Source organism: Montipora capricornis, chromosome 2 (assembly GCF_036669925.1).
Source record: "Montipora capricornis isolate CH-2021 chromosome 2, ASM3666992v2, whole genome shotgun sequence".
NCBI lineage: Eukaryota > Metazoa > Cnidaria > Anthozoa > Scleractinia > Acroporidae > Montipora > Montipora capricornis.
This window is the reverse complement of record NC_090884.1, coordinates 39,733,361-39,757,455: the sequence shown is the minus strand read 5'-3', so window position 1 is coordinate 39,757,455 and position 24,095 is coordinate 39,733,361. Positions and strand designations below refer to the sequence as shown.

Sequence of the window (24,095 nt, the reverse complement as noted above, 5' to 3'; positions counted from 1 at the left end):
CTGAAATTGTAGGACAAATGCTGCAGCTCACAAAAAGCAGAAAACGTCTTGGGATCATGTTGTTATGAAATATGATTTCCCGCCAAGTATTGGATAATGGAAAGGTCACAAGTTTGACGAAATGTAAACATTTCGGATTTGTCCAACGTAAACAAAACGCTAGTGCGATGGAGCGTGGAAAACAGACAAATTGTCAGCGGACAAAAAAAGCCAAATCCTGTGGAGTTTGTCCCGGGACATTCAAAATGTCTGGCTCTAGTGCGATTCAGCCCTTACTGACTCAGAAACCTGTTCTCAGTAAGGGCCTAAATTTTGTCCCTATTACCAAACGCACCAACGAATTTTCTATTAAGCAAGATGTTGAAAAATTCCTTCGCCGGGTTCAGTTAAAAGCCTTTTTTCACGACAAAGAGGATGATTCGGACACTTCTAATAAAGATATTTTTCAAACACTTCTAGTTCGCAAATCCAAATGGACTCCCCCAGAGGGACAATTTGCCTTTTTAGATTTTTTCACCAAAAAATGCTGTCACGACATTCACAAACTTAAATTCAATTGCAACACTAAATTTTCCAACCTTTCCTTGGAAGAGTGGGCGGCGCTTAAAAATCTTAGTAAACGCAACGACATAGTTGTCAAATCGGCCGACAAAGGCGGCGCGGTAGTTGTTTGGCGGTCTGACCTTTACCAAAAAGAAGCTTTGCGCAACTTTCGGATACCTCGTTTTATGCCCAAATCCCTAAAGATCTCACTTCCGAAAATCAAAACATTGTCAAAGACACCATTCAAAATCTTATAGTTAATCAATAATTACCGGACACTGCCACTAATCTCATCATCAACACCCCTAGAACTTCGTGCATTTACTTCTTGCCTAAAATTCACAAACCCAACAACCCAGGTCGCCCTATCGTTTCTGCCTGTAGTTGCCCTCATTTCTAGCTATTTAGACAGGATTATGATTTCTCCGGCCAAAACAAACTTATTTTCACCATGGACATTACATCTCTATACACAATCATTCCTAATAGCGGAGGTCTTCAAGCACTTAAACACTTTTTCGATCAACGCACTGTCAAAGGACCTAGCTCGGAAACGCTCCTCGGCCTTGCCGAACTAGTTTTAACGCGTAACTGTTTTTCATTCGCCGGCAACTATTACAAACAAATTAATGGTGTAGCGATGGGCACAAGAATGGGACCTAGCTATGCCAATCTTTTTGTAGGATATGTTCAACACCAACATATCCTACATCCTACATGAACATTGGAAATTCCTGGGGAGCTACCTGGGCAAATTTGTTGACGAATTTCTTTTAACAGAGTTTGACATTGAGGAGACGTGGAAAGAGCAAAATGAAAGAAAGAGAAGAGAGAAGGAGAGTGAGCAAGTAAGAGGCTTCCAGGAATCAGCTCCAGTCAGTACTCAAAATTTATTTCCTCCGGGTACAAATGAAATTTCCAGAGAAGTACCTGCATGCATTGGTCAGTTTGTTATTATTAGAATTCAGAACTAGCTTAATGGATATGGCCCTAAATGGGCAGAAGACTGCAGCTGACATCCTGAGTTTAATGCACAAAAATCAAAGGGTGTTCAATATTAAATTTCTCACAACATCAATACATCCTCAAGAAAAAGGTTGCGAGAGTTAAAAAAATGATTACCTTTCAACAGATTTTTAAAACTAATACAACAAAAATGTATGGAGTTTAGACAAGAGAATAGTGTTGTTACCTATCTTTCCTCAAAAGAAGGTTCTTTGGTTTGAACACCCACACTTCATGATGTGCATTATATCTCATTAGCTTGCACTTCTCTGGACATCATCTTTACTGAAGATTACCCAATGAATTAAAATGCTTACCTAATTTAATAAATTGTGCTAAGTATATTTTCCATCAACACACATTGCCCTCTTTTGCAATTTACAATCCGACAAGTCTAGAAATGTGATAAACCTCAGAAAAAAATCTAATGCATGTAGTTACTGTTTACAATGGAAACAGAGCAGCCATGAAAGCTGAAAGACTGTGGCATTTGCATTTTCAATGTTGACTGTTGATCCTGTGGAGCCACAGAAATAGTGCTTGTTCCAGTAAGCTCTTTCGATGTTGAAGCACCCTTGAGTACAAGACCTTGTGGTTCTGCGTAGTCACCAGAGACACTCTATGTTAGACATGTTCTCTTTCTGCTGAAAGGAAGCCCTGGAACAGTAAGATTCAATGGAGTTGCCTGATTTGTGTCCAGTGCCTGGCTTCAATGTTGTGATCTTAGAGCACTGTAACTGATGTAGCTCGGATGCAGTGGTTAGTTAGATGAGGAGCTCTCCCGGCAGATGTTCACATGCTTTTCATCATATTTTCGAGTATGCTTTTGCATTAGGAACCTTTTTAATCAGGGAACTGAAAAGGGGTGACTCAATTGAGAAAAAAGAACCTTTGATGCATTCACAAAAGACAGATATAAACACATGGCCACTTATGAAGACTTTCTCAAAAACATTGGTATATCATTTAATTTTCGAATAAGCAAAGATATTAAAAAACTTGAGTATAGGGATACTCAAGTTTTAATAGGACACGTATGTTTGTCCTATCAATCAATCGCGACATTACCTTACTGGCCACGAGAAACTAAAGTTATTTCGGAATATAAACATTTGTTCTCTCCTTCCTGGACGCACTAACAGTAAAATTATCGAACATATCTGGAAACAATATATGGATGTCTTTGGAGATTTGAAGCTGGATTTCACATCAGAGGAAGATATTTGTAATCTCAAAAGCAAGGTCAAGTCCTGGTTTGAGCATTTACTTAAAATTTATCAAACAAAAGATGTCACTTCCTGTACTTTCATGTTATAATAATAATAATAATAATAATAATAATAATACTAATAATAATAGTTTATTGATATCCCTCTCACAGCCTAAAGGCTGAATTACAAGGATGGTCAGTGACAATAAGAGACATACAATACAAAGACAGTCAAAAAGATAATTATATAAATATGATTAAAAGCACTAAATAACAGAGAAAAAATAACAGAGAAGAAGAGGTTTACAACTGTTCTTGATACTTAATGGTGCAGAAATCTGCGACCTGCTTTGTCTTAGGGACAAAGCGCACCGGAACACATTCGCCTGAACGGAGGCAGTATGGCCTGTCAATTGACACACAAGAAATTAATGGCTTGAGTACAGGATAGCAAGGTCAAGTCCTGCTTTGAGCATTTACTTAAAATTTATCAAACAAAAGATGTCACTTCCTATATGCATGCACTGTACTTTCATGTTATAATAATAATAATAATAATAATAATAATAACAATAATAATAGTTTATTGATATCCCTCTCACAGCCTAAAGGCTGAATTACAAGGATGGTCAGTGACAATAAGAGACATACAATACAAAGACAGTCAAAAAGATAATTATATAAATATGATTAAAAGCACTAAATAACAGAGAAAAAATAACAGAGAAGAAGAGGTTTACAACTGTTCTTGATACTTAATGGTGCAGAAATCTGCGACCTGCTTTGTCTTAGGGACAAAGCGCACCGGAACACATTCGCCTGAACGGAGGCAGTATGGCCTGTCAATTGACACACAAGAAATTAATGGCTTGAGTACAGGATAGCAAGGTCAAGTCCTGCTTTGAGCATTTACTTAAAATTTATCAAACAAAAGATGTCACTTCCTATATGCATGCACTGTACTTTCATGTTACAATAATAATAATAATAATAATAATAATAATAATAATAACAATAATAATAGTTTATTGATATCCCTCTCACAGCCTAAAGGCTGAATTACAAGGATGGTCAGTGACAATAAGAGACATACAATACAAAGACAGTCAAAAAGATAATTATATAAATATGATTAAAAGCACTAAATAACAGAGAAAAAATAACAGAGAAGAAGAGGTTTACAACTGTTCTTGATACTTAATGGTGCAGAAATCTGCGACCTGCTTTGTCTTAGAGACAAAGCGCACCGGAACACATTCGCCTGAACGGAGGCAGTATGGCCTGTCAATTGACACACAAGAAATTAATGGCTTGAGTACAGGATACGACAGTCAGTCACGCTTGATAAAATTTGTGCAAGCTTCCTCCCTTCTCTGGGAAAGGGTAGTGATGACAGATGGAATTAAGGCATCGAATGATCCTGAATTCCTGTCACTATATCAAAATATTTCCTACTATACACAGCAGGGTATGGAAAAATATAATGACAAACCGCAACGGATTAGATGCTCATAAACAACTTTGGATGAAAAAGAATAGAATCCAATTCCTGGAAGCTGTTGGATGTCAAAGAGTTAAATTAATTTTAACTCTTTCTGTACAGCGAAGGGCCTCTAGGTGGGCACCCCGTGCGGTCCTTCAACAGTTTTACTGCTTCCTGCATTCAACTTCGCCTCTTCTACTGCTGTTTCGAAATAACTTGTTGCATCGTCCAGGAGAGGTGTCGCACTTGTCAAAGATGCTGATAGAGAATGGATACCATGCGATGTATACAAAAGTCGCACATCCATTAGGAAATTAGCAATTGGCCTAGTGGGAGATATAAGGGACCTTAAGCAAGGTTGACGACCGGAAGTGAAAATACCGCTTAGCGCCCTACTGCGCATGCTTCACTCGTCGTCCACATGAAGTTCAGAACATGAAAACGCCATCTTTGCCGTCCAGGCCAAACGTCGCGAGAACGTGAGTATAAATTTATGTATTTTCATCTTGTTTAGGAAGGCAATTTATGTTTGGCGTTTGAAATGAAAGCTAGATATTCCTTAGCTTCTAATCTTTGTACAATATTGAATCTTACTAGGATTTTGCATCTTGTCAGCAAAACATTCAAGTTAAGAAGAACTAACAAAGTGATTACTTGTTTTGTTTTATTTACCTATATGCAATCTTTTACAATTGTTTTAACTTGAGCAAAAAATTTTCATGCCGTTGAGGTCATTTTAGAGACTAATTTTCCGAAAAATTAACTTATATTTTGATGTGAATTTCCTTAGAATGGAGTGGACAGAACTTCATGACTTGAATCTTTGCAAAGAAGTTTTAGTTGTTGAACCTTGGAAACATCCTTACCGTAGTAAGGAAAGAGGAGATTCATGGAACGAAATAGCAAACAATTTAAATGCCTCTGAGCATCCTACGTTTAAAGTATCAAAGAGAAGTGTCAGAGACAGGTTGACATTACTTCAACAAAAGTACAAAGCGAAAATGAGAATGGAGGAAGCTGCCTCTGGGATAGACTTCAGGAAACAAAGCTAGACAAAGCGTTAGAAGAAATCATAGAAAAAGAGAAAACGGCCACCGGTGCGAGAAGCCTGCAAGATGATAACAAGAAAACTGAAAAGGCAGCAGTGGAGGAGCACCGCAACCGAGCAGTTGAGCGTTTGGGTGAAACCAAGAAAAGGAATGCTGAGAAACAAGATGAAAAAGCCCAGACGGCAAAGAAAGGAAGAAGATCGACGTTGGAAGTGGTGCAATTTCTGAAAGAAAAGTCAGAAAGAGAGAGTGTGCTGAGAAAGGAGGATTTGGAGTTGAGACGAAAGGAGCTGAGTCAAAAGGAGGATATGATGAAAATGCTAGCACAACAGCAGCAGCAGACTCAGATTATGCTTTGTTTGCTTGCAAAAAGCCAAAATAAGAACAGTTAAGTATCCGCTATTTTATCCATCCAACTGTTGGTTTTTCCAATGTTGTTGTTACTGAAAGTTTTACCGTGAAAAAGTGCTGAAGCAGCATGCATATTTTCCAGACATGCAATAATGCACTGTTTGTGTTTGAAGGTACATTGTGAGACTGCAAAGTTCTAATTGATTAGTGTTGTTGCAAAACCTTAAATTGATTAAATTTAAGATTCATGTTTCAAAGTTTTAAGGGTATTTTATGTGCATTTCTGTACATCTTGTATTTGAAGCTACAACATTTCATCGTTATTAAATTTAAGCTTTGTGTTTCAAAGTTTCAAGTTTATTTTATGGTACAGTGTATGCCCATCTTGCCTGACTGGCTACAAAATGAAGCCTCCTGTATCGGTTGGAATTGAGGGGTTATCTGTCAAAGGTGGGAGGGTCAGAAAATATGAAAAAATGTATCAGAAAGGGGTGGGGCAACATTTTTCCTCTTCCCCTCCCCTTCCTCTGGTAAATAACTAACTCCTAATTTTGTGGTATGATCGGAACATTCGCCAGCAGGCTCCTGTCACCAGTTAATGCATTCCAGATGTTGTGCCTCTTGGCTGGAACTCAAGTTTAAACAAAACAATCTTATAAAGCAGTTTGTCATTTATTAATACACTCCTGTATCAAATTAACCTGCCCTCGCTTGATACACCCTGAAAGAAAAAAGCACTCAAGAAACAATGCATTGCTATTCACATGAAAGTTTCATTATTGCACTGACATGTCATTCCTCTTTGATTACCGGTATATTATTTGAATTACTTTCAAACAAAGTAATCTTGTAGTGTTGGCGGATCTAAGTTAAAGTATTGTGATGTCTGATTTGGATATAGGCATGTAAGAGCATTCCTGAGAATTGCACAAACGACATACATCTTTCCTACACTACTCAAACTATTTTTTAGATTGTTTTTAAAATCCATAAACTTAAAATAATTTACAATGTCATTAAACAGCCATTCTACGGACTCCCGCACTGTACTCATAGACTGGTTGAAAGCAATCATTGGGGCAGTAAGGGCTCTATTTCGGAATGGCGTCTGTAAGTAAATTCTATGAGGGTATGCCGGATCGCCGTACAAGCAAAATGGATTGCCAGCTGGTGAATTTGCAAAGCGTTGCAGGTCTTGAAGAAGTCCTGAATCAGCTAGCATTCCAGCATCGTGTTTACGACCCTCTGAAACAGTAGAAGGAAGTAAAAAATTCGTAAGGAACTAAAAATGCTTCTTGTACAGGTTTGTCACATGAGCCTCTCACTCTTTACCCCGGACACTCTTCCAATATTTCTTGTTAAAAACATAGTGAAAATGAAATCGCCCACTCTCTCTTTGTACAAACACTCCCCGCAAAACTTACCCACTGGACCAAATAGGTTACCAATTAAACCATTGGGTAGAGCCACACACTGGAATTTTAGAGCGTGAACCCTCTTATGGCTGTTGTAGATGACTTTTTGGTGCTCTCCTGGTCTGCATACGGGTCGAACGGTCCCACCAACGAACCCAAAACAATTATGTAAAGCAGCTCCTTTGCCGGAAATAACGTTACTGTAAATCTGTAATGCAGCTGGATTAAGTACATTGTGGTTCCACTGTGTTATGCGATGTCTGTGAGTGTTATATATAAAATCCAAGACGTCATTACTGACCATACTGAGAACTGGTATTGGCAGTCCGAATCGAGAAATCATGTCACTGTATCTGCAGGGATAACTTAATCTCCTAAGAAGAATGCAGAGACCTTCCATTCCGTCAACAACACTTCTTTGATAGCATCTGAAGCTATCAGGTATTTGAAGAACCTCTGAGAGAATTTTTGCAAGTCGTGCTTTCTAAATCTAAACTCTGCCAAGCACTCGGCATCGTTCATCTCATCGAGGGAAAACCTCTCGTTTTCCTTGTACGAGAAATTGGGATTTTTCGGCATAAATTGCTCGTGTAGTAGCAAAAACTCATCTTCATCTAGAATACCGACCTCATAACTCAAAAGAAGTTGCTCTTGGACCTCGTGAAAAGAAGACATGATAAAATTATTGGACTGTTTCTCGATTTTCACGATAAATGAGCAATGTTTTGTTTACATGTCCTCGTCCACGTTCAAGTGCGTGCTTAACATTTTAGTTTTCCCGCCGTGAACGACGTCCGCGGCCTAGTCCCTCAGCAACTCTACTCATCGTCGTCGTCCAATTCGTCGTCGTTGCTTAAGGTCCCTATAAGCTTTAGTGCTCCAGCTCCTGTGTCAGTGAGATATAAAGAAATGCCACTGTCTTATCGCAACCATCGTGAGGTGTTTCTCCTTCTGATCTAATGGTGTATTCTGCTGTATTGCCTTGTACGACATCCGTGAAAAAGACATCACCAGCATCACTGACAGCAAGACTGTACGCTCTACTACAGACGCCTGTAGCAATATGAATGACCTTCACACACGTTGCTGTGTCTACCATCGTTCTCCGAGTTAGCAACCAAGATGTCTCCTTGTTTGTAGGCCAGGCCTGTACAGCATGCCTTTCACGATAACGTAATGAAAGATTTGGAGTCCGCCTTCAGTACTGTACCATTGCAGCTAATGGCAACTTTCAGGATTGTCAGACTGTTGCGCTGCGAAACGAAAAGGATGGTTTGGTCTTTGTTGCAACAGAAGGCCAAAGGACTGAGATCGTCTAGAAGTGAAATTAATCCATTACTTTTTGGAGATGCAGGAGTGTTCTCCATAATCCAGTCAGAAAGCATTGACCTCATTTGAGCGACGGAAACTCTCTTGTCTTGGCCAAGCAGGCCGCGTTTGCAGAGCTCTTCTTGTAGCTGAGGCTTCTTCAGTGCTTTGGGATGTAATTTCACAACGTTGCCGACGTCCAAATATGACAGACTATCTTCTTCCGCTACAAAGATGACACATGTCGGATTTAAAATGTCCCTGGCTAGGACTTGGATGTCTGCAGGGTTGTGAAGCCTGACTTGAAAAAGGGATCCAAGGGTGTAGTCCACAACATAAAGTGAACCAAATGCACCACAGCAAACTGAGATTGGATGGAGTAAAACTCCAGGTTTGGTAAGGCCATATTCCTTCCAGAACATTTCCGGGACTACAGTATGGACGAGATATTCCATTCGTAGCAAAACCATCTGCAACGTAGCTCCTATCCATTTGATCTTGGCCCCTCAAAGCCACGTCCGTCAGAACAACGTTCACATCTTTTGATGATGAGTTCTGTGCTGTGCGTAGCATCACGAGGCTGAATCTCGCGCTCTCGATGAACATGAACCAGTTACAATGCAACCTGTGCACATTCTTTGCTGCATGAGCTATGTCAGGATTGGGCACTGCCACATTACTGTATGAATCAGTGGTTTGATTGCTTTGGTTGTCTTGCAGGAGTTCACGGGTTGCTTAAAAACATCGACTGACAGTCGACTTTAACACATTAAACTTTAAACATCGACTGACAGTCAGTGGTAATATTGAGACACACAGCCCTAGTGCATTGGATACCTTTCTCCAGGCAGCAATCACACCTTCTTAACACTGGGCGCCAGTGTGGGAACCCCTTTTCTTTGCAGACACGTTTAGTAGGGGCATTCGGTGGTTGTCCACTCTTCTTTTGTCAGAAGGTTAGAAGTACCTTGCAGACAATGCAAACACTGCTGGAGCTCTCGCAGTCACTTAGGGTGAATTTGCAGTGTGGGATTGCCATTGCCTCCTGATCCTACGAAATCATTGCTGATTATCAAAGTTGCCTGGTTGTCAAGAGAGGTTACACCCATGATTTCTACTTTTTTGACAAATTTGTCGAAGAAATAGTCATGGGGAATCTTCTGGGTTTTGCTTTACATAATCTAATGAATAATGCTCTCGTCCACCTACAATTAGTATGGTATTTTGGTAAACTTGGAGTCGTGGCTTTATTGCAAATCCATGTTTGGCCAAGCAGACAGGCATCAGTCTGAGGGCGTCGTTTGAGATAAGTGGAACGACATCGCTGCCTTGACTGCAGGCCATTCTCAAAAATGCTCTCAAAGCTAAGATAAATGAGGAACTCTCGGTTATTGCATCTTATGGAAATAACGAAAATTTCTAATATATGGGCTAGTATGTGGATCTTTTTGCAGTAACGGAAAATCAACTGAATCAATGGAATTGACGTTGACTTAACTTACTTTTCTCAAAGTAATTGTCGTAGTAGATACGTTTTAGGTTTACCACTGTTTTGCACTTGCCACACATTATACTCATCTCATTTTGCAGGATGCACCCGGGAAAATTCTCTTCCACGCCTATGGAACAAACAATATTGCACATTAAAACAATGCTTTAGTTTAGTATACGAGTGCAACAGATAGCTTCAAATACACTTGTAGACTATATATTCTTCTGCAAAGTGTTTCTTTCGTAGAACTGCCGCATGGATAAGTTTTTTTTTCTGTGGGAGTAGAGGATGGAAGTAAACAGTACATCAACTATGTTCACTTACGTTTTTTCATATCCTGATAAGATGCCTCCTGTAGCTCATTCCTTGTCACTGGAGCGTTTGTATTGGAGGACATGCTCGCATTTCTTAGCACTTTCTCCAACTGGTTTTTACCCTGTCCTCGCTTTTTTAGCTACACGTTGTTTGGGCTGCTGATTGTTTTCTATCTGTTTCCCATCTAAAAGGCAGGCTTTGACGTCAACTGTACACACGGCAGGCATTTTATGTATACTAACGTAATATAATTACTTCATTCAAACTACCTTAATCACACATGATGTCAGTGAGAGGGTGTGCTCTTTGCTTTTGTTTAAGTATCGAATCTAACTGAGAAGTAAAACACGGTAGGTGACTTGCTGTCTGCCGCTGATTTTGGTCTCCTTTCCATTAATCGCCCAGGCCACGAACTTCCCTTGGCAGCGACACATCTGGTAATGCAAGCGAGAGAAGTGCGCAAGCAAGGATGAAAACTGATCAAACGTTCAGGACAAAATGGATTTTATGAGATGTGTTTATTCCTCACGAAAGCTTCAATTAAGTAAAGTAATATTACAATGTACCCTCAAAGTAACAAAAACGTTGCGACAAACATAGAACCTGCGTCACATGGCCAGACAAATTATGGAATGTAAAATTGCATGACAAAACATTTGCTGTGAATCACTTTATTCTTGTTTATTTTCTGCTGCGTTTCTGATTAAAAGCTACGATTTCTAGAAATGCAGGAATCTGTTAATTACACCATGGCACTTCACTGATATAATTTTTTTTAAAGAAAAAATTTTCTTTAATAGGAAACGGATGGTTGAATGACGCATGTATCATTTCTTGTGGCAGCAATCTTGAAAGTAAACTTAACTGTCCATTGATCTGAAACATTGCTTCAGAACATTTATATTGCAAGTTAAGCTGCTAATACAGCAGTAACAAGAATTGCCAAATTTTCACAAGGTTTCACTCACTTGTGTTAGACAGCTGCCAGAGTCTTGTTGGCATTGGGTAATTAACAAATCGAAAGTCGTTCAGCGTTGTCTGTACTCTTATCAACAACGATACTGAACCACTTTCGATTTGTTTTTTACCACAATATTCAACGCCAAAGAAAGTTTTTATTTCAGAGCGTGACCAAAATCATAACTCAAAGAAGGAGCAAGCGTTGTCTATAACTTTCTCGCAATACGATTGGTTTATTCCCCAAAATGAGCGTTCCTGATTGGCTATTACATTGCGTGACAAACTGATGCGAGCAGCGTTGTCTAGACTCTTATCGCAACGGCAAATTAGCCAATCAGATTGCGAGATTACAAGCAATTGTGGTAAAATTGAATATTGACTTGCTCGCCACGGAGCCGCCTGGAGTTTTTCGAGTATTTCTCGAAATTAAAGAAAATCCAGAACTTAAAAGTTATATCACGTTTCTTAGGACACGTTTCTCTGGACAAAAAATGACTGGGGTCAATTTTTTGACTTTGTGCCATATTTTTACGATGTCACACAGTCCTTACAGAGAGTTGCTCTTAAGTGTCAAAAAACCAAATTTGTTAATTTGTGAGCTTCAGCCTTTTTGGACAAACGCATAACAACAATAGAGAAACATTGTGGTCATGGGTCTGTGCATTTAATGTATTTTGTTTAAATTTGTTACATCACTTGATAATGCTAGCGCTAGGAACAGAACAGCCACATCATAAGAAGTCTAAGAAGCATATCTGAGAGAAGGTTGGGCAGCAGATGGCAAAGGATCACAGGGCGAACTTTTGATCCATGTCTTTTCACCAATTTTAGCCATAATTCTACTGAAATTCAGAATAGTTTGGAATAAAACAAATTTATCCTATCGTCACATTTGTTGGAACACCCATCCCCGTTTGCCCCCTACTCCAATGTTGATTTTCACAAATACTAGCAGTCACCCGAACGATTTTCACACAACATTGAATTGGGGTAAGGGGGATGTGGTATAAGCTACGATCTTGTAACATGATGATTCAGGACCATTCACTAAGTGTTCCAACTAAATATGTTTAGTATTGTAGGTCCAGATCGAGAAAGGAGGTAACAAGTTTTCATTAAGGTAATTCATTTGAAAATGATGTACAATCCAGTTTTTTTTTTTTACATATAGTACAGTCAAAAACTGCAATAAAGATATAAGGTCACCGTCCTCATGTTTGCCGTATGACTGTTATTCTGAGTGTTTTACCTAGTCATACAAACACTGTAAATTCTCACACGTTTGCCCACTCGTCAAGATGGCGTGGAAAACCGTGACAAGGTCTATTCACTGGAACCTTTAAGGCCGCAATGGTATGCGCGGTAGCTGATATGCAGTGCAAAATTAGGGAATCTGAACCTTTAAATTTCGGCGAGAAATGACTACATTCATAACCGGCGTTATCAATCGCTGATAATCGATCATAGAAAATCCAATCGATACCAATCAATAACATTATTAGCTTATTCTTATTGCTTGCAATTGCCATGGGATAAGTAGTCGAAAACCACAAGCTGAACTCCGACTGCTCTCGATTTTCAACACCAATATTCATTCATCAGGGTTTGCCCATGCAGGCACAGTCACTTTTTCCGATTCTTTTTTTTGGGATACTGTGTGATGCCTTGTGATACCTTGTGTTACTTTGTGATACTGTGTTTTGTCATGTGATACCTTGTGACCCAGCATGTTGTACATTCATTAATGAACAAACAAATGAGTGCCAGATCAGACCAGTGGCCCTTCCCCCCTTATTTTGCGTGAAAAAAAAAGAAAGGACTGAGGGAAGAAAAGCCGGCAGGGCAAGGTAAGCAAAACCGGGAGTAATCTTGTGAAAATAATACTTTCCTATAAGTTAGTTTTGATAATTTTAGTAAGCTTAACACAAGTTCATGCAGCAAAATATGTTAAATAGTTATTTTTACCAGTGATGGCGAAAAACTAAATACCTAGTTTTTACACTTCCAACTAAAATTATTGGTTGTATTTTTTTGGATGTGAATGGCCAGGGATGAACACAGGACGAAATCACATGTTTCCGTATTTCTGAAACGTGGCGGAAACATGCAACTCCATGTTTCTGTTATGTTTACGTCTTGTGGAAACGTGAAAATTCAAGTCTACGTGATTCCGTCACGTTTCCGTCATTTTTAAGCCTGCAGATTTCCGCCGTTGTTCGTTTCCGTCATGTTTCTGCAAACGGATTTGCAGTTGTTTTCTACATCTCTGGCAAAACACAAACGGGAGATGGTTCTTTTAACAATAATTGATCTTAACCTTTTAACCAGTAGGGACGAACTACAGCTGCAGCTGCAGGAAGTACCTCACCTCACACTTCGTAAAATGACAAATATAATGTGGTATGAGGAGTCTGGGCCAAATGAGACATTTGTGTTAATTTGAGGTGGTTATACCAAATGAGACATTCGTGTGATCCGAGCTGGTTGGGCCAAATAAGACAGCTGTACGTGTGCATGTGGTTTGAGTTGGTTAGGCCAAATGACACAGTTGCGTGATTTGAGCTGGTTGGGCCAAATGGCACATTTTGTCATTTAATCCAGTTGAGCAAAATGAGACAGTTGTGTGATTTGCGCCAAAATGAGACGGTAGTTGTGTGAATTGAGCCGGTTAGGCCAAATGAGACATTTTTGTGATTTGAGCTAGTTAGGGCAAATGAGACAGTATGATTTGATCAAGTTGAGCCAACTGAGACAGTTGTGTCACAAGATCCAATTGGGCCAAATGAGACAGTTGTGTCATTAGATCCAATTGAGCCAAATGAGACAGTTGTATCATTTGATCTGGTTGGCCCAAATTAGACAGCCAGTTGGATTTTTCTAGCCAATTAGATCATTCTAGCCAGCTGGACCATTCAAGCCAGTTTATTTTAGCCATGTTCACTCATTATTCAAGCTAGATGGACTAATTATTGGCTAATTGTACTAGTACAGATTATTTAGCTACTTGGATCATTTGTAATGGTTGAATCGTGGGTCATTGCACAGTCTTTATTAAAGAGGACAACTCCAATCCCTTAAACAGTTTCTTTTTTTGATCACTTCAACAAAAAACTTATTTTTTTAAAACTTAAGTTGTTTGGAAATATACAAAACAAGGAAGACTAAAGCAAGGCGAAAACCCAAGCATCTTTTGTTCACAACCGAGTCAGAAGGGGAGTGGGTCTATTCCTGATTTGACGTCACAATCTACTTTGCATGCATGTTTACGAAGAGTTGATGTAATGTAAATCAGTATGTGACTACAAATCAGGAATAGACCCACTCCCCTTCTGACTCGGTCGTGAACAAAAGATGCTTGGATTTTTGCAACTTTCGAACCCTATAAATTGGCAGGATTTGCTAGAAAAAGGAAAACGTGGCCGCAATGCGTCTCGAACAGGTGCAAAGATTCATTTTAGCTACAAAAATATTTCGGGGTTAGGGGCACTTTAAGTTTGTTGGTAAAATCAAAAGCCCAAATATGTGTATAGGAAAGCTAGTCATCAATGTAAATAAATTAAATGTCATCATTGTGTTCCACAAATCTGAGCCTAACACTAAAAACAGATACCTCCTTGGTTTCTGTGGGGCATTTGACTAAAAAGAAAACCTTTCAAAATATTTCAAAATAGTCCAAATCCATCGCTCATCTTAAGCTAGTAATGGTTGAAACATCACTAGTAATGTAAACCATTTATACACCTGCACCTATACAAATACAAAAAAAAAACTAAAATAAAATAGGCAGGATTTATTGAACTCCACAAGCAGCAACCTATTTTAAGTAACCACATGTGCGTTTACTAAATTTATCTTACATGTAAATACTAACTAAATCAACTGCAAATGGAAGAGGAGAACAGAAGCTATGGCTTGACAAAATAGGTGGCTGCTGGTTCCCCCTAACTAACTTAAAGGGGCAGTGTCACACTATTTGGCAACTAGAAGGTGTCTTTTCGCCTGTCGTTACGGATGGCAAGGATGGAAATGGATTGAAACTTGAAAACATTGGCCAATTTTTTCAAGTTTTGATGCTATGTCTTCAAAAAATCCTCAAGAAATTTATTATGGCTAGCTCTCCCAGATAAAATTCATTTGATATCTTCATCGTAGCTTTACAGAAGCATTTTGTTTAAGAGTAAAGCCTCAGTGTAATGATTTTAGCACAGAATTGACCCAAAACAGCAAAATCCTTGTGACACTGCCCCTTTAAAGCAATATTCTCCTACTAATAGGAGAACAAATTAAATATCTCTGTCCAGAATAAAGCTTATCAACAAATAAGAACTTGGAATGAATCCTCTGAACAGGCAAAAAAACCGCTGGTCCACCATGCTCAATGTTGTCTGGAAGCCAGACAGAGAGAGGATTTCCAAAGCCAAGGTCCTGTTCTGAGGACTTTAACCAGTTCACAACTGCAAAAGTGTGAATATTCTGCTTTCCCTTGATTTCCACACTGTGAACCATAAAATAACGAACAATTCCAGGTCGCATAATCCCAAGGTTAATGACTCCGTTGTCACCACACCATGATGCAATAATGCGAGCATAGGGACAAAGTCTAGAGCCAGCTGTGGAACCATACCTTTCACCACCCACTGACAAAGACTTGTATTTCTTGTACATGGTAGCAAGAGCCAATGATGCCTCTGCAACTTTTGGATACATCGTGACATACACAGAACGCAGTGTATTCAGTTCATCTCGGTCAAGACTTGCCAGTTTGTAAGAGCTATCGAAACGAACAGATGTCAAGTCTGCCCATACAGATTCCTTTCCATGTAAGGGACCACATGAGGCCATCATAAGCTGCGACTTTACAAGTGTCTCTCCAAAAGTCCCTCTGGAGTCAATTTGTGATTTGCAGTTCAAGAGAAAAAAGTCTTTGTAATCTTCTGGGAGATTATACTGCATATTGGCCAGAATTCCAGACGTCATAAACTTACGCATGATTTGTACTTCTATAGTCTTATTGTTGGTGTGGTAAGAGCCCAAAATACCATTGTAACGTTCAAAGCTAAAAAGCCAGAATCCATAAATACTACCATAGTTCTCTACACACTCTTTAAGGTGCAAGTGAAGATGCATATTTGGTGTTATAGCTAATTCACCATTAATCTTTTCATACTCTTTGAGGAAATGCATTAGTTTACAATCTGAAACCATCAGGTCTGTTTTTGTAATGCAGGGCTTGCAAAGAAGACGGCAAGCTAAAACAAAAGATTGCCAGTAATGCAGATGTTGATTTGGGAGTACATCCTTCAGAGCATACATTGAGAACAGAAGGACAAAATTCTTCCATTGAGCAGCAGTGTACCCACCGTAATTTGATTTAATGTTTCCGGGAAGTCTTCCAATATCTGATAATGAGGAAATGTCCTCTATCCTTTCTTGAAGTTTCTCCAAACCTGCTTTTGTGATTATTTCCTCCTCAATCCATTTAGAAAAGACCCTCTTCGCTGTTCCAAGAAACAAGTTATGCATTGGGTCAATCACGCACATCTCAATACTGGTATAATATGGGAGTTCAAGCAAAACAGTGTATCTGACTCCTAGCTGGCTTGCGAGTTTCTCGGCTGCATTCCCAGACTTACAGTTCTTCACTCGGTATGCATCTCTTCGGTGTTGCTGGGAAGATCTCTTTGGCCATTCATCCCGGTCATCAAAACCACCATAGTTCTTCTGCTCTCCAAAGCCACCTGGAAATTCCTTGTTGCAATGAGAGCAGCCTCGCCTTGCACTATGCCCCAGAAATCCACACAATTTCCGTGCTGCTGGAATATCTGAAGCAAAGCACAACACTGCTGCCTGAATTTCTACTGCAGTAGATGGACTTTTATAGGTATTTACCTTAACTCCTTTCCACAATGCATTTAGTTCATCAACAGCAGGCTCAAGAAAATGGTTTAGAGATTTTGGCTCCTGTTTGAGGGCAGGAATGATGCCAACTAGGATAACATTTTCTTTCTTAAACCGGATACTTCTTGGAAGATTCATCAAAACCATGTAAATAACCCTGACAGAAAAGTCATTTCGACGTTCGAAAGGTTTAAACCAGTCCACATTCATCATGAGACCAAACGATCGAGGAAGGTTAAGGAAAGGTTTGTTGCCTTTCCAATTACCAAACTGTTTCCAGACTTTCCCGTCGTAAACATCAGCATACAAGTCATCATCTATTTTTCTTGTTTTCCACTTTTCACACTGCTCTTCTAGTCCAGGGCGCTTCAGTAAAGTCTCCAGGGAATCAATGATACTCTTATAACAGTAAGTCTTCAAGGCATAAAATTTGGTGTTCCCATTTCTCAAAACCTTCTGGGCAAGCTGTACACCACAAGTTTTTGGTCGCCTTGCTCGAGGGAAGGGCACATTGTTACAGGTCTTTGCAAAATTCCGAAGTCCATCATTGACAACAATTTCATTCATATGGTACAGTTTTGTGCACTTTGGGCAAACCACATACTGTAGAAAATTGTCGCGATCAATTTTCAGAAACCGTCTTGCAGAGTAGAGACTCGTTGGAAGATTGGTTCCAAGAACTAAACACAAATCTGTGTGGTCTTTAATCAGTTGACCAATACAAAATAATAACTGCTGGACAAATTTCAACAGCTGTTCGATTGCATTGTTGCTTATGTAGTTCTTGTATTGCCAAGCTAATATAAAATACACCAGCCAGGTCAAAATTACTTGTATACACTGCTGATTTGTACGATGCACAGAAGGCTGGGGCAATTCCACTTCTTCTGACGGTAGGTAATCCTCTGCATCACTTGATTCAGAGTCCAAATAATCTGTACTCTGATCTTCAGAACAGCTAGTTTCAGACTCAGAACTCTCACTAGAGTCAACTGCATCTGGTCCCTGTGATTGCAAAAAATATATATATATGAAAAGCCCTAAGAAAAAAGTAAGCCCAAGGCTGTTGCCTAACAGGAGCCCGGTAGCCTGGGGCTCCCAAAGAATAGCTCTGGGCGCCTTAATTTTTCACAGCAACACCTTTCACTTCATATGTTGGGCTCCTAAGTTCTCAGCATTTAGCTCTGAGGGCCCCTTTAAAATTTTCTTAGGCAGCAGCCTTGAAGCCATGTTTTGAAAAAATTCTAGTTCATATGATTCAAGTTCCCATAAAAATGATACTGGGTACTGGAAAGTAAATAAATCAATTGTACCTGACAATAAGCACTGTAAGATTCAGATCCACTGTAGTCATCTAAGATGTGTAAGAAAAAGAAAATAATAATTATGTTCATCATGTCTGAGGTAATTCATTGTTAAAGTACCTTACATGACTGTATGGTGGCCAAAATGTTCACTGGAAGTTAAAATAGACACAAGGAAACTCATTTGCAAACCTAGTGGCTAGCCAAAAATCTGACTACTTAAATTCAGGGGTGTGCCAATTATGCACAAGGACAGGAACATTTCTCAACCTTTAAATCTTACATTTTACACACATTTACCTCAATGCCACAATTGTTCATGGTTGTAATTTCATTCAGTCAGTTACATGTACAATTTGCCCCCAAATGCCACACAATTTTATTTCTTTCTCACATGCTGTCAGATACCCTGTTTGTCTAAATGAAGCCATGAAAATAATTCCCAAGTTCCTATTACAGCATAACCCGAAAACTCTCTTTCTCTTTCTCTTTCTCTTTAATTAATACATGTACAATCATATCATTTTCCAAATAAACACAAACCTGAATCACTTCCAGGAACGTCCTGTACAGCTGACTGAGAGGATGAATCTATAGTTTCATCTAAATTAAAATTAAATAATTTTGGTCACAAAATTTATCACTCAAATCATAAAGCTTGAATGTGTGTTACTACAACTCTGGAAGAAGTGAGCGAAAGTTTTGTTCAAGGTGTTGCAAAAACTTGTGGTCGGATGATCGATATGAAGCATTTTTAATTTTATCACTGATCTAAGCAAAGTATTCTCATGGCTCAACAAGGACCTTTTTTAGTGGTCATAACATTGTGCAATCCTGCACAATTTCCTGCACATTCAACATTTTTACATATGGAATCTTAAGGATTTTAAATTTTAAATCGATTTGTCTAGTTATAAATTGAGTTCTAGGAATGTTTGTTTTCTTATTCTATTGTAAATAGTATCTATTTTTAATGCAGTTTTTATACATTGTAATTTTGTACCTTAAGAGGGCCACAAGTTCATCAGTAATGTTAGTTACTGTCACGTGTTACCCTCGTAAAATAAAGTCTCTCTCTCTCTCTCTCTCTCTCTCTCTCTCTCTCTCTCTCTCTCTCTCAGGATAAGAACATTAAGTATGACATCAAATGGCGAAACGTCAAAGAGGAAAAACCCAATAAAAAATGTCAACAAAAAAATGTAATTTAACAATTTGCAAACCTGAAATGTCAACACTAAACAATAGAAATGAGCTAGTATTGACCTGTACACATTCTAAGAAATTTCTGAAAACTGTGCTTGCTTAACTCGACCAATCACATCTCAACAATTTTCACACCAGAGGGCATTGTGCTGACTATTGTCAAATTGTGTATAATATGTTCCATGTAGGGTCATTCCACAGTAATTTGGATGAGAAATTATTAAAATGAAATTTGCTTAAATTGCTCAATTTTCTGATAAATGGATAACATGTTAAATAAGGGTTTTGAAAACAACTAGAATTGTTGGATATTTTGTTGTTTATGCATAAATTATCATAATTATGTAAACTAATGATAACAGCTGTTGCAGAGGGGAAAGTTTTATGTTAGTAGAATATAAAAAAGAAAACAGCAATTTTAGTTAACTGGTCTGGGACACAAACTACTCCAGACTAAGTAACTTAGACACTGGCCAAACTCTACATTTCTATCAGTATGGCACCTACAGACAGCCTTCTGGATGCTCTTTTCCCTTCCGCAACGTTTTGAAGCCTAAAAGTTTTGTTGATGCGCTTGTAAATGACAAAGTCAACTTCATGTTTTCAAATCTTCTAATTCTTAGGTCAAGGGTTAGTTGTATTATGTTCGAAAAGAAAATTTATTTTAAACTATAGCCAGGAGAGATTCATTAAATTTTGTTGTGGAGGAGAAATTTTGTTGCGGAGGGGAATTCTGTGGAGGCAAATTCTCTTTTGATAATGATTTCACTGAAAATTATGATGTTTACATTAACAAGAGATATCATTTTTCTATCATAAGTTCAGCAACCAGGTTGTGTTTCAGCAATCTATAAGGTAAATCGTGTTTGAATTAAAATGACAGTCAGTACAACAAAACTGGTGAAACTACCTGTAGCTAATACATGTAATTATATTTCTTTCATCATGCAAATGCCAAGATGAAAAATTTGAAACAAGGCACCAAATAATAAAATTCCTCAGCACAGTTCATTTAAATGGTCACACATTTCATCCACTGACTAAAAAGTTATAAAGTAACTCAACTGTCCAGTTGCTTTAAATGCAACTCTACCTAATTGACCAATGATGTTTTCATATAAAACAGCAGTTTTCCACTCAAAGTTTATTGCATATGAACTGCATATGAAAAGCCACAAAGTAAAAATGCAACATTGATAGCAGCCGCCACTGGTTCCTTTTAGTGGTGCAGCCTCCACTGCAGCGTGTGATGGTCTTTGACAGCGTGCCGGGAAGCTTTATAAAACCAACAGTCTACAAAGCCATCGATAAAATTGTCAAGTTACTGAAAGAGGTTGATGGTAACCTGAAAATCGAAGAGTGGTCATTTTTTGCTAACAAGCCCGGAGAAATCCCGAGCCAAAGAAATGACTTTGACTGTGGTGTTTTTGCATGCATGTATGCTAGAAGTCTTGTTAGCACAAGCCCTATGATTTTTCTCAACAGTCAGAGCATCTCTGATGTAAGATTCTACATGATCCTTGAACTGCACAGAAATTCATTATTACCAATCCCTCCTAATGGCTTGAAAGTAGATGATTATTATGCAGTTGACCATGTTAGCTGTTACTACTTTGGCAGGGTTATTCAAATTCAGGGTCAGTTTGCACAGTTCAAATTTCTGCACAGGGTTAGGCTTGGTGCTGATGCAGGTGAAATATTCAATTGGCCAACAAGGGATGATGTGGCTGATGTTCATGTCAGCTGTGTTTTCTATGGACCCATTCATTTGATTGGCAACAGTCCATTTAAGATTATGGAGCATGAGCAAGTTAAAAAAGTGTTCCGTTGTATCCAGAGGCACTGATTTTCTTTTAAAGGGTTGTTTTCTGTTAATGTTGAAAATACTCAAGGAACAGTAGTCATTATTGAACTTATGAACTCACAGTCAGGTTTTTCTGATCACATATTATCTTAAGGTGTTTTTGTGCCAATTAATCTTAACAAGGTTACATGTATGCATCACTAATGCACATGATTTTGAATTTTTATCACAGTACTGTTTCTGACACAGTGCAAATATTTTGCAAAATGTTGAAAAACTTCAGTTATTTGAAAGCAAATGTGAAACTGTTGTATAAACATTTAAGTGTGGATGTTATCACTCTCTTTAAACGTCTTGCTTATGATCTTCTGAAAATTGGACAAATTTTCCCCTCCGCAACTTCCCCTCTGCAACAGTAGATGCTGTTTTCAAATCCTACCTCATTGTCAAAACCGTAACTATTTAAGTTTCCTCTTGTGATCTTTTCAATTAATATAAATTGGGAAAAAGCATCAGCCTACTAGACTCTAGATAATATTTCAGAATTCAGAGAATCTGCTAATAAAACTAAAAACAAACAAAACACCAAGTTTTCTGTTCCCCTCCGCAACGGCCATATTTTTAAGCTCTATAATCTAAGAAATGCATTTTGGAGAAAAGCAGGACAGCAGCAAGTAAAGCTTTGTAGATGATCTTAAGCCTCAATAGGTTATGAGAAGTAAAGGACAAATTCTTATTTAAGCTATAACAAGATCTTCGCCTCTACATTTCCCCTCCACAACAGACGGAATACTGTGGAATGACCCTGTATCCGTTATTATTGGCAGTTGTCTGAGGATTGCTTCACACGAAGCATGAAACTCTGCTCAAGTAGCAATATTTATGTCTTTGACCAAGTAATCCAACTCTCAAATCTATATTTTTCTTTTCAATGTCCAAGAAGAACATCAGTACCTTTCTATCTTCTATTTTATAATATATTTTAATGTAAAATCGGCCATACTTCACTTAAGCTTTATGGAAAACATATTTCTAGTGAAAATCCAAAAACAACTACACAATAAGCTTAACTTTTTGTCAGAAGTTTCTCCCACACAATTAAAACCCAGAATTTTGACCTTGAAAACTGGCGAGTTTTTACTGTATTTAATATTACGTATGTGATCACCTTCGCTTTCACTTGAGCTGGATCCTAGAACATCTTCAGGCACAGATGATTTGCTCGCATCTTCTACTGTTTTCCACTGGTTAAGACTTGAATTGAAGTAGAGTCTACGATGTTCATGAAACTGTGATTTGCTGAGAAACTGTTGACAATGACCACACCGTTGCCTACACCTTTGACGCCTCTTCTTACGATTTGAATCGTTATGCAAACCTTTCCTCTTCATTCCTTCTTCCCGTAAACACAACTAACTAGCGATCAAGACAACACAAGCTGAAAAAACGCCAAAAATACAGCGATAACCCGCTGGTGAAGCAAGGACAAAAGTTTTCATGTGTCGTGATGTGCGCAGACGTTCACAAATGCTACTTTGCGCATGATATTGCGGGCTCTCAATGCCTTGTTGTCATTGACAACAAGTAAAGCAGCGTGACAAGCAGCGTCGTATCTCGAGGAGAAGCGGGAAATTTGACGATTTAGTCTGAGCGTTGTTTGTGAAGGGACGCTGTCTTCCTCTTTGTAATCAAGCAAGAAGTATGATGCCGTCGATATCACCGAATGCTGAAATTCAGGAGACCAGAATGCTCGACCAGGAAACCCCAAGAGCTGCTCCAAATGATGATCTTGTAAGAAAACTTCTTGTCGAAGTTTCGGAAATTCGAAAAGAAAACCAGCAGCTGAGGAACGAGATGGCAAATCTTAAATCATCAGCGAAGAGAAAACTCTTCCAGCGACCTTAAGAGAGCGATCCCGAGTGCTCGGTAAGTTGTTGTTCCTTTTTTACTCTAAACCGACGATAATGGAAAATGTATTCGAGCAGCTCCTGATTCGAGAAACGAATGATCGTGTATTGTGATTGACACTAGTGTGTCATGCTCTTAGAATGTGCTCTTAGATTCGTTTACCGGCCATCTGACATCTAAATTTAAGTGATTACAAAGTCAAATAATTACTGTTTTGAAAATCGCACTCCAAGGAAGAAGAACAAAGATAGCTCAGTATCGGGGTCAACAAACACACTGCAAACATTTACATGAATTGGTAACCGGTAGTTTTGATCGAAGCCAAAGGTCAGTTCGATCGAAGACAAGAGTCAGTTCGATTGAAGAGTAAATGATGATAAAACTACAGTTTTGCAAGCGTATAAATATAAATAATAAAAGTTCTTGTGTTGTGTATTGATTGTGCGTTGTAATATGCGCGACGTGGAGCCTCGAGCCTTAGCCGTGGTTTTCAATTGATGATCCCTTTTGTTGTCGGTCTTTCGTTGTCGGCGTTCGTGATCGGAAACAAAATAGGGAGCTTAAGCACGCGTGTTTTTGAGACACGGACGGCAACCGGAAGAGAGCTGTTTTCCCTCTTAACTTGTCTTCACACAACCACATTTACATGCTAAGTATCTTTTTCTCCATTAGAGATGATTAGTATAGAAATCTTGGAGACACCACTGTCCTGGCACGCGAAATGTTCTCTTCCGGTTGCCATTCGCGTCTCAGAAACGTGCCTGCTTAAGGTCCCTAATAACTCGATGCACTCAAGCAATAGTTACAATCTTTGATCGAACTGACTCTTGTCTTCGATCGAAACGAC

General features: G+C 38.8%; 2 protein-coding genes, 1 long non-coding RNA gene and 1 pseudogene across 3 annotated transcripts in view; 2 read left to right on the top strand and 2 right to left on the bottom strand.

The window, feature by feature from the left end:
- Window positions 1-2,721: 2,721 nt before the first annotated feature.
- On the top strand, window positions 2,722-5,682 carry LOC138037316 (uncharacterized). The gene is made up of 2 exons (XM_068883265.1): window positions 2,722-2,801; window positions 5,184-5,682. Exons 1-2 carry the CDS (start codon window positions 2,722-2,724, stop codon window positions 5,680-5,682), a joined length of 579 nt encoding a protein of 192 aa, XP_068739366.1.
- Window positions 5,683-6,473: 791 nt separating this feature from the next.
- LOC138037315 (uncharacterized) lies at window positions 6,474-7,768 on the bottom strand (annotated as a pseudogene).
- A 10,132-nt stretch (window positions 7,769-17,900) lies between these two features.
- On the bottom strand, window positions 17,901-19,032 carry LOC138037985 (uncharacterized). Its single transcript, XR_011130161.1, has 3 exons — window positions 18,877-19,032; window positions 18,343-18,383; window positions 17,901-18,034 (listed from the first exon to the last, which is right to left on the bottom strand). It is a non-coding gene; the product is annotated as an uncharacterized lncRNA (long non-coding RNA).
- A 4,190-nt stretch (window positions 19,033-23,222) lies between these two features.
- Window positions 23,223-24,095, top strand: part of LOC138037984 (uncharacterized) — a 5,010-nt gene continuing 4,137 nt past the window's right edge. The window contains exon 1 of the mRNA XM_068883808.1: window positions 23,223-23,266. The gene's annotated coding sequence lies outside the window, so the exon portion shown is untranslated. The remainder of the gene's footprint in view (window positions 23,267-24,095) is intronic.

Coding starts and splice junctions, on each gene's coding strand:
- LOC138037316 (XM_068883265.1), top strand. CDS start 2,722: ATGGATGTCTTTGGAGATTTGAAGCTGGATTTCACATCAGAGGAAGAT. Junction 2,802..5,183: donor AAAAGCAAGGTCAAGTCCTG/GTTTGAGCATTT, acceptor CTACGTTTAAAG/TATCAAAGAGAAGTGTCAGA.